Source organism: Syzygium oleosum, unplaced genomic scaffold, assembly GCF_021117445.2.
Source record: "Syzygium oleosum isolate NSW1041296 unplaced genomic scaffold, Sole_v2.1 Sole_v2.06, whole genome shotgun sequence".
NCBI lineage: Eukaryota > Viridiplantae > Streptophyta > Magnoliopsida > Myrtales > Myrtaceae > Syzygium > Syzygium oleosum.
Genome location: NW_026607490.1, coordinates 7385765 through 7396414, shown reverse-complemented (window position 1 = coordinate 7396414; position 10650 = coordinate 7385765). Strand labels below are relative to the sequence as shown.

At 40.1% G+C, this 10650-nt stretch overlaps 2 protein-coding genes across 5 annotated transcripts; one reads left to right on the top strand and one right to left on the bottom strand.

Moving 5' to 3' along the window:
- Positions 1–858: 858 nt before the first annotated feature.
- Positions 859–4671, top strand: LOC115686022 (DNA excision repair protein ERCC-1). 4 transcript variants are annotated; one of them, XM_056312374.1, is made up of 9 exons: positions 859–1204; positions 1344–1437; positions 2065–2168; positions 2784–2883; positions 3023–3099; positions 3292–3391; positions 3561–3632; positions 3756–3824; positions 3912–4143. In XM_056312374.1, exons 1-9 carry the CDS (start codon positions 912–914, stop codon positions 3912–3914), a joined length of 912 nt encoding a protein of 303 aa, XP_056168349.1. In that variant the 5' UTR covers positions 859–911; the 3' UTR covers positions 3915–4143. The 4 variants fall into 4 exon arrangements, with proteins under 4 accessions (XP_056168349.1, XP_030467061.1, XP_056168348.1 ...); XM_030611201.2 differs by having other exon boundaries at positions 861–1204; positions 1344–1422; positions 3915–4671; XM_056312373.1 differs by having other exon boundaries at positions 861–1204; positions 3954–4671.
- A 745-nt stretch (positions 4672–5416) lies between these two features.
- LOC115686020 (probable serine/threonine-protein kinase PBL7) lies at positions 5417–8805 on the bottom strand. Its single transcript, XM_030611198.2, has 6 exons — positions 8360–8805; positions 7968–8236; positions 6812–7203; positions 6351–6483; positions 5978–6067; positions 5417–5897 (listed from the first exon to the last, which is right to left on the bottom strand). The coding sequence occupies exons 1-6, from the start codon at positions 8649–8651 to the stop codon at positions 5736–5738; spliced, it is 1338 nt and encodes a 445-aa protein (XP_030467058.1). The 5' UTR covers positions 8652–8805; the 3' UTR covers positions 5417–5735.
- Positions 8806–10650: the final 1845 nt, after the last annotated feature.

Sequence of the window (10650 nt, the reverse complement as noted above, 5' to 3'; positions counted from 1 at the left end):
GATCTTACTTTTTCACATAACCTAAAAAAACTAGTTTAAGAAAAGTTGGAAAAATTGTAACGCAAATCCTAAAATTTATCAACTCCCAACAATTCAATCTTAAAACTGTCATTTTGTGTACATAACTTTCAAAACTCGTTGACTTCGTGCACTTGATATTATAGTAAAAACCAAATTTGAGCACAAAAAAATTTCTCTTCATGAGAAGACGGATAGATATGAATGTCTATTTACATTCCTACCTATGTTTGATCAACTCCATTAATTAAATAGTTATCGAGACCATGATTTTTATCTAAAAGTATAAATTTGTTTTTATTGAACTTTGATGGAGTTATTTGTTTCCGCGCACCGCACGGGTTTCGATTATGATTATTCATATTGATGGGATTCTTTTTGTCGGAATACTGATGGGGTTGATATGAGGAATTTTTTTGGCCTATACGAGCCACATGTGAACTAGCTCAAGTCCTTAAACCCTAACGAGTCTCCATCCCTGTCTTAACTTAAATAAAGGGTTTAAATTTACTTTTTTTTCAATTCATTCAAACAGGTATGACAATTGTCACTTTTTTATTTCCAAAATACAAAAATAAACAAGAAAGATGTATGTGAAATTCAAAAAAATTATACAAAATACATAAACAACATAAAAAAAAAAAAGACAAATTCAGTTCATTCTACTGACCAAATGTCCAGAAATTCTATATTTTTTTTGGAAAGAAACTCTTTTCCAAAGTTACACCAGTGATGATGGCTTGCCTTTGCCAGCCCCGCCAAAGGCTCAGGCCCGCCCACCGGTATAAACGGTCGGCCCAACCTGCAACTCCTCTCCCTCTCTCTCTCTCTGCAGCAGCAAACGCCTGAAGATGGACGCTATGGCGCTGATCAAGCGAAGCTAACGCCGAGAAATGGAGAACCGGGCGGCGGAGGAAGAAGAAGAAGAAGAAGAAGAAGAAGATGACGGCCTTCAGCGTCGGCCGAACCGCAGCAAGACGGTGATAAAGATCCCTTCGTACCAAGAAGTTTTGGAGAGCTCTCAGCCGAGATCGACCCTGCAATCTCTCTTCACCCCTTCTCCTTCTTTCTCCCAAGCTTTCTCTTTCCTCAAATCCTCCGAATTCTACTCCCCTCCTCCTCCTCCGTCTCCGTCTCCTCCGCCTCCCGCCGCCGCCCCTAACGTCGCCGCCGCCTCGACGTGGAGGTGCTGAATTCTCAGTTTTTAAGCCTGCTATGACTTCGGATTGGAGGAAGTTCCTTTCTTTTCGCGTCATAGCTGAGAAAGATGGATTTTTTTTTTCCCTCGTTGACTTGATGGGTGTCTTCTTGTTTCGTTGTGTTAGCGTTGCTGGTACATCCGGTGCTGTTGCTGGGTCGTCGTCAAAATCGTCTTTTGCCGCGCAGAGCCGCAATGCGATCCTGGTGAGCCCTAGACAAGTAAGGGTCTTCTTACTCAAAGATCGTGAGGGCTGAATCTTTGTTTTCAGATATGAAAGGACGAAGCTTTGTTAAGTATGGATGTGTTGATTTTGTTACCAAGATCAAATATTGAGCATGCAATTGCCGGATCAGTTCAGATTATCGAATGAGAGCAACTCTAGCAATTTATGGTTTAGGTAGTGTACCCGTGGATCCTGAATTAAGGAGGAAGATGACATGACCATTAACATAGTTATTAATTGCTTTGTTGTCACATGTCGGCGATTGTTCTGGAGCTGTTGTAATTAGAAGTTATGGTTTCAGGAAGTTATGGCGTTATCCTTTTAATGGTGCAGAAGGAAACCACGGATGAGTTTGGTCTGAGATTTTGGTTATGCCTTTTGCGTAAGACTCTATATTTTGGAAAATTCAGTTTAGGAACTTGCTTTAGGACAGGCTCTAACCTTAAAATAATCAAATTTATTCGAGTATATTTATAGTCTTATAGGATTACAATATTTTATAACACTGACCATCTCAAAAAGACAAAAGTAATGGGAAACAGCTTCTGCCTGATAAAATTGTACAGCATATAGAGCTCTTTTAACTCATCTTTCTTTATCTAACCCCTTTTCCCTTGTGCAGAAGGGGAATCCCTTGCTCAAACATATCAGGAATGTGAGGTGGGCTTTTGCCGATATAGTTTGTGACTACTTACTTGGGCAGAACTCGTGTGCTCTTTATTTGAGGTTTGAGTTTTTCCCCCTTTCTTGTTCTTATGTGTTTGTTCATCCAGCTGCTATGAAGATCATCTTAATTGGTGAGCATGTACAAAAAGTTCACAGTATTTTTGAAAAAAATGCATATCGTTGATGATTGTGAAACAGTCACTAGAGCCAGTTCATTTTTAGAAATGTTTTTTCTGTTGGTGTTGCTTAATTTTTATTTTCTGAAACGTGGATGTCCTACGGCAAAAATCAAGTCTGTTATCTTCTTTCATTGACGAAATTATAGGTTACGGTGAAAATACTTTTTATAGACAAACCATAAGACTACACCAAATTCAGAATCATTCATGCAATTTAAGCTCGTTTTATGAATGCACATGGCTACTGGAGTTTTCGCTGGCACTTTTGGACCCCCTGATCTTTATTTGAAATGGACCTAAAGGACAACTATAGTGGAGAGAACAGAGAATTGTAAAAGCAATTGAGCCCGGTATGTGGATCTCCAATGGTCCTAATGACTTCTGGTATTGCATGCAATCTGCTAATTGAACACGTGTTGAAGTAGAATATCACCACATAAGCCTTGAGTTTTGTATTCGAGGTCGTGTACCTGATAACTCATTATTGCTTTTGTAGCCTTCGGTATCATCTGCTGCATCCAGATTACCTATACTATCGAATAAGGGAGCTGCAGAAGAACTACAAGCTCCGAGTTGTTTTATGTCATGTTGATGTGGTGAGCTACTTGTTTGTTTGTTGTTCTCTTAACCTGCCTTATCAGTCTTGGGGAAACTTTAAAGCCATTGAAGCAATTTTATACAATCTTGTTTACCTGAAGCAAGAGGCTTATAAATTGTAGACTTTATCCATTGCAGGAGGATGTAGTTAAGCCTCTTCTTGAAGTGACAAAAACAGCTCTGCTCCATGACTGCACACTCTTGTGTGGTTGGAGGTACTGATTTTTCTTGGACATGTCTGTGGTAAATATAACAGTTACGGGAGAAATATTTTTAGTAGAGTTGGAATTCTGCTGCAGCCAAATCTAGATTTTGTTTCATCATTCACGGCAAGGAACAGCTTCATTGTGGTCTTGGAGAATATCTTACCGTTTTTTTCTATTTCTTCTTCCTTTTCTTTTTCCAAGCTTGGAAGAGTGTGGCCGCTACTTGGAGACTATAAAAGTCTATGAAAACAAGCCTGCTGACATCATTCAAGGGCAAATGGATACAGACTACTTATCAAGGGTATTCTATGTTATCTTGGATTTGTTCCTTCTAGAAATCCAATTTCCATTTTGCTGTTAGTAAGTCTATCCGATTCTTCGGAGATATTTGCTCTAGACATTAGGGAGAATCTACACTATGTTTCTTAAGTTTGCATTTGTTCAAGCTGAAATCTTTCCTTTTCCTCCAGCTGACTCATGCTCTAACAACAGTTCGACATGTCAATAAGACAGATGTTGTCACCCTTGGTTCTACATTTGGGGTATGCCCTGTGTTCTGCTTTGGAAATCTTCCTAATTGTCTCTTTTCATTTCAAATAAATGTAGCCGGAGACTATCCTTTTGTCGAAGATTAGAAATCTTAACCGGGATTTGCATTTTTTCAGTCTCTTTCTCATATCATGGATGCTTCGATGGAAGATTTAGCTCGATGTCCTGGTATAGGGGAGCGCAAGGTGCTTGTATCTTGAACCTACTGCAGTACTTATATTAAAATTCTATTCGAGACTTTTATTTCAATTTGTCTATTTATGCTTTTGAAGTAGGTAAGGCGCTTGTATGATACTTTTCACGAACCATTCAAGCGAGTGGTTCCGAACATTGCTGCTGCAGCTCCAGAAGCTCCTGCGCAGAAAAATGCTGAACCTGGCTCAATAAGTGAAGACCAGGAAATTGTAGATGATTTTGCGCAGACGAGCAAGCGCCAGAGAAAAGAGCCTGAATTGACTGTTAAGTCGGCCCTTTCTACTGCTTTTGCGAAATATGCTGATAAAATTGGTAAACGAAACTCTAAAACACAAGATGGGAGGGGAGGGGAACCAAGTACTGGCCAAGACACAGATGCTGAGAAAAGCTGTTGAGAGATTTATGTTTTGGCAGATTAATGCTTTGAACATGAGGAACCATCTGTTCAGGCATTTGGGCCCATGGTTTATGCTACTGGAAGTACATTGACATTCTTTTTGTTCCCTGACCAGGTGCTTGCATATTATCTATTTCTAAACTTTTGCCGAAATTCTGTTAGATGGATTTGAGAGCAGTAGTCACGAAGAGAAGATTCTCATTTCCTAGCTATTTCTATGTTGTATTAGTTCCCAGAACCTCTCATCCTGATGTTTCATTTGTGTATAGATGGTGATGTTTCAACATCAAGGGTTTTTACGTCCAGTTTCTTTGTAAATTATGCCGATTATGTTGCGGCTCTGAACATACTGTAGAAGCTGATTGAATTGATGTCAGAATTTGTAAGACATTCTGTTAAACTGTATCGCAAAATGTAATGAAAGATTTGATCTTATAAAAGTTTTGCTCTCCTCAAAGGCAGGGCAAAAATGAGATATGGCACTTGAGACTTTGCATTATTCTGCACGGCCTGGGTTGTGTCTTGTTGTTTCAAGGCTTCCAGGGTACTATTCTCTCAGTGGAGAAACGAGGAAGGAAAAAGTCATGCCATCTGAGACTTCTGCATTATTCCGATGTCCGGGGTGCGTGTCGTTTCAGGTCTTCCAGGGTGATATTCTCTCACTTTTGTCTCCTAGTAGCTTTGATAGGACTGGATCTGAAGAATGACATGGAGCACTCTCTTTCTTTTGGCTCGTGCTTTTACGCATGTCTCATACATAAAAGGTAATCGAATTTTTTGCTGCCAATTTTGGTGGGGCGGCAGCTTTTCCATTTGCCCATCAACTTGCTTTAATTTCAATTTTGTCTGGGTAGTCTGTCTAGGCAGGGAAGAGAAACAATTCCTTTTGCCATGCCGTGGAAAGGCAACTTGTGGCATGTTTTAAGATATTGCAATAACTCTATCTTAAGATTTTCCAAATTTTTTCCCCGGCAGGTGTAGTGTCAACAAGCCTTTTTCGTTGCTCCTTGTAATTTGTCACCTATATTCATTAATTCGACGGCCTTCTAATCGTATCTTTTTGCTTATGCAGGTGATGACCAAATTTTCTTGTAATTTACATGTGCTTGATCCTTGTTATTGTCATTAAATTAAGTTAGTTCCTGATGAAAGTTTCAACATTTGATTTCTCTTGTCATACCATAGTGAAGAGCAATTTCTTTGACATTTATTTATCTTATCAAATATGAAATCATGGAACCATGATCTTCGAGAATGTGAAAACATTACATAATACTCTGCCTAAGATGAGCATGTACAGCTTCTGGATAGGGCTAGTATATCCTTATCTAGGAAAAAGATTGCACAATCTTGACAGTCAAGATTTTCATAATTTGCATGCCATATTCCTTTTTGATGCTCTTCTGTATTCGCATGTCGTCTTGTGTATTTGATGGGCCCTCTGAATTTTGAAGATTCTTCATGCCTCCAATAAGGAAAATGTCGTCTTATGAATCCCTTATGCCTAGTACCTGGGGCTAACTGAACTGTTCTGAAATCTCAAGGAATTGGAAGAACTGATTGAGGAGTAGTTCTTAGCCAGAGGAATTAGTGATTGAACGACGTCCGTCATTAGAGGACGATAATCTGCTTCCGCTTGCACACACATCGCTGCAATAGCAGCTACCTGTCAAGAAGGAAAAGCGCGGCATGGTATAGTTAAGTTGGCATAGTCTATATTTGGCATTCAGAAGATCGTACGCTGACCTGAATCAACTCTTTCTTCGAATAGTTGCCTTTCAGAGCTGGATCAACCATTTCCACTACCTTTTGTCTATTAGTTAACCTCGGAAGAGCCTGATACATTCGAGAGCGTTAAGTTTGTGCTTTGACTTACTGCTGAGGAATAAGTGGCATGACATTGCATGGACTTAACTACACCCAGTAAAAAAAAAACTCTGCGGTCTAACTTTGATTAGCATCCAATGAATGACCATAGCACAACATAATGCTAGTGCAAATTTGCAGCTCAGTGAAACGACGAAGAAATAGCATATATTAGGGCACTGGATTGATCCTATCATCTAACTTTGTCATTATGCAATCAAATTATAATAGTGGAAGGGCTAAAGATACCAACCCATGAAACTAGGACGTGCTCTCCAGAAGGGCGCTTGCTATCAACTGGTACTCGGCCTGTCAATATTTCTAGCAGGACAACACCATAGCTGTATATGTCAGACTTCGTTGTTAACTTACCTGTTGAAGCATATCTGCATGGCCAATAAACCAGTGAATTGTTAACTCACGAATGATGATATTTGATATCATCATACAGTCTTATTTCACGATAAAAACTGCTAAGATAATCTACAGATATGAAAATGATGGCATGACAGCTAGTCTTAGTGGTATTTAGTTAGTCATGGTTTTGGGTTGTTGCCTGCCAACCAGCTAATCTGTGAGGAAAAAATTGGTGATCTTCCTGATGGGGACCTCAGTGGTGTCCATGTGCGGATGTTAGCTCATGATCCGTTGTTTTCATTGGTTTCTTTCTGATAATGAACAATGAGAGTCGTGAGAAACTAATGGACTACTCACTCTGGTGCCAGGTATCCGGTGGTCCCCAGGACCCGCGTCGAAATCTGGCCGTTGACCTTGTCTGACCCCATCTTGGCCAGGCCGAAGTCGGACACTCTGGCACGGAAGTTGCTGTCGAGCAGAATGTTTGTGCACTTGAAGTCGCGGTGGATGACCGAGGGCACCGCGTGCTCATGCAGAAACTCTAGGGCCCTAGCACAATCGAGGGCTATCGCTAGCCGGGTCCCCCAATCCAACGGTCTGTGTTGGCTGTGTGGGTGTGACGGATGCAGGTGATGCTTGAGTGTACCACGGGGCATATATTCCAATATTAGGAGCCTGTGGTTTTGGTCAGCACAATAGCCCAGTAGATCCACCAAGTATGGTGAGTGCAACCTGCTCAAGAGATCGACCTGCATTACCATAGTTGAAAAAAAAAATTAAATGGATAACCAAGTACAAAAATTGCAGTTTAATTTACATCCATGTGCAATGTTGGACTATTATGCATTAGCTACGTGCGAAAGGTTGTTTCACAAAGCAATTTATAGGTGCAGGCACGGCAGTGGAGCAGAAAGTGCCAAGGAATTTATGCTTAAGATGTGAGCCCTGTGCCTGAAGTAAAGAAAGCGAGCCCAATGTGCTAAAGTCAACACCTCCAATACACTTGCTCGTGCCTTTTAATAATTCTTAATTTCACTCAGCTCTGCTTTGACTTCCAAGTACAAGCAATTAAAGAACTTTTTGTCTTTAGGAGGAAGCAGCTGGGTTATGCTGAAGTTCTGTGAAATTGATGAAATAGCAAGTTGCTTAATGCTTTTCGTAACGTGGAACTAACGGTATCAGAGAAGAAGGAACTTTATATACATTCATGGTAATCATGTTCCATTTTTAGATTCAAACTCAGAAGAGAGAGAGAGAGCAAACAGAAGTCTAGAACTATGTACCTCCTAACGTTATCAATCACATGACAGCGATCTAAAGTTCGAGTCAAAATTTCGTTCACCCTTCGTGTTAGGGAACTGAAACTGTGCCGTGAACATCCGGTTGGGGGGAGACGTTTTAAGTAAATTATGAGTAGAATATATGATCCGCATTAAATTAGTTGAGAGAGAGAGGGCAGGCAAATAGAGACAAGAAGTGGAAAGTGGTAATGAATGAAGTGAAATTGAATGACCTCAATCCTGAAGGCACGCTCTCCTTGCTTGCCTTGCCAATGCAACATCTTAATTGCAGCGACAGTCCCATCACTCAACACCCCTTTGTACACCACTCCATACCCTCCACTCCCTAATACATTCCTTTCACTGAACCCTTCTGTGGCCACTACAAGCTCCTTGTATGTGAACACTTGCACTCCTCTCCTCTTCCTGTTGTTACTACCGTTTGCCGCCCCGAGTGATCCGCGCCCCAAATTCCCTCCATTCAAACACCCTCCCTTCACATCTATACCAGAATTCAAACACGAACGAAACAACAGAAACAATGTTAGATTGCACTAGCATTGATCACCCTGCCAGCAGTTTTGCTGCAAAAGTTTGAATTTTTAAAGTACCCATTTGAGCTTACCTGGGCTACAGTTGTAGATCACAGTGTTTTGAGCAACACTGATGGACTTGTTGAAGCTTGTGTTGCTGCTTTCCCAGTTTGCGTTCTTTTTGGCGGACTTGAGCCGTCGGAGGAGTAAGATGATGAAGAAAATGGCTAAGAGAGCGATCAATGAAGTTGTGGCTATGATGATTGCGAAGATGGAGTTGGAGTGTAGAAGGCTATGGTGGTTGTGGTGGGGCTGAGGAGGTGTGTGATGGTGGGGGTGTTGATGTGTTTGGTTGGAAGTTGCAGAAGTTGTGTTGGTCTCCATGAGTGTGAAGAGGGAGGAGGAAAGAGAGAGATGAGACTTAGAAATGGCTAGAGTTCAATATTTGAGAGAGAGAGAGAGAGAGGTGTTTAAATGTGGTTGAATCTGCGAGGGAGAGAGGATGGGTTTCCCTCCCGAGAGGTTAGACTACAATGACTTGCACAGCAATGCAAGGAATATATAGAAAAAGTCTTCTAATGGATATTTATTCAATGAAATGTTAGTAAATTATTATTCCCAAGTTGTACCTTATAGGCGACACATTCACCATCTCAAATTCTATAGATAGATATCAGATGCATGACCATCACACTTTAAAAAAGAACCTTCAAAACTATCGCAAAGATCTCAACATTTCCCGTTAAATCTCGTGACATTTTACGTCTCGATATTGGACAACTTCCCTAAAACGCGCGTCTTATTAGAAAAATATCAATATTTTCTAAATATCCAAGGACAAGTATAGCATGTTCTCATATCGTACAAGTACGTCTGTATCCTATCATATAGAAAAATTGGATTATGGACCTGAAAAAGACAGGACAAATGGACTCTCTCTCTCTCTCTCTCTCTCTCTCAAATATAAATGATGGGTGTTGGGCTACCTCATTCGTCCCTTCTGCTGTATCATCCGCAGGAATGGTCTCTGTCTATGTTTCAGAGAAAAGTTTGGAAGCTTCTGTTTCATTGCTCATCCACATCCTCCTGCATCCACAAAACAATCATTAAACAAACATTCAAACTTCCCAATCAATATCCTCATGAAACTTTGGTATTCCGGCAGAAAATTCTCGGAGTCAAGTCATTTTTCAGCCGTGCCACACTAGCCCCAAACATTACATAATCTTCAAGAATTTGCAAGACTCCACAAGACACAGGCTGTAACTGGTATCAGAGGCTTTGGTTAATGCGATTATAGTATAATATATAAACAATGAAAACAAAACCTTAGACAGGCAACCCATCACTGGCGCTGCAAGTCAAATTACCTCCCGGATTGCATGCAAAAAAAACAACAGGACCATCAACGACTGACAGACACAAACACTGTCAACATTTAATATTGTCTTTAATAGACATCTCTGGTTCTTTCTTCCTCTTGGAAAAAGCTTCGAGTTTGAAATCTTCCTGATCTGAATCTTAGGACAATGTGGATTACGTACCGGGAAAGCAGACCTCTTTAGTCATTTTCCTAACCCTGAACCGGTCTGAACGTTATCGTTATTGGATTCTTCTAAGGCTCTGGTCTGTCACATTTCATTCAGCAATCCCAAGAACTTCTAACAGCAGAAAATTCTGGTGCAGTCACTTCAAACTTAACACTAAGGATCTGAATGGTAGGGAATTGGGAACGGCAGAGAACACTTGTTAAGCATCGGTGATTGTAACATTATTTGATTGTAACGCGTGATCTTAAAGGCATATTTTACTGTTTGAAAATGCATCTGTCACAACTCAAAAGAACGGTCCGAGGGCACTCGTCGACACCACCTAAGCAAAAAATTTGGTTAATCCTTCAGTTTTTAAGGTCAAATATGCCATGGAAAATATATCAAACCACTTATGACCGTCTTACGCATCTTAAAGGTGGCAATTCGTGTTCGCAAGTCATATTCGTGTCATGTCAATACAAAAGCATATTATAAAATAAATCAATGTCATATCGATACAAAAGCATATTATAAAATAAGTCAATCCAAACTAATCATGTCAATTTATGTGACATAAACGCAGCTCGAAAATTAACGTATTGACATGACTTGTCCATATAACACGCTTAAATAATTGTTTAATAGGTTGACACAACTGCATGACCCGTCATAACACAAAATCAACCCGTCCACATTAAATCAACCTGCCAATATGAACCTTGCGAAATATCCTCAATTTTTCGTTAAAAATCTATTTACAAATTGCATAATCCATTGACAAAATATCATCAAAATCAAATTAAAAAACATGAGCTAATAAAATATCATCCATTTATAATCTTTATAACGAA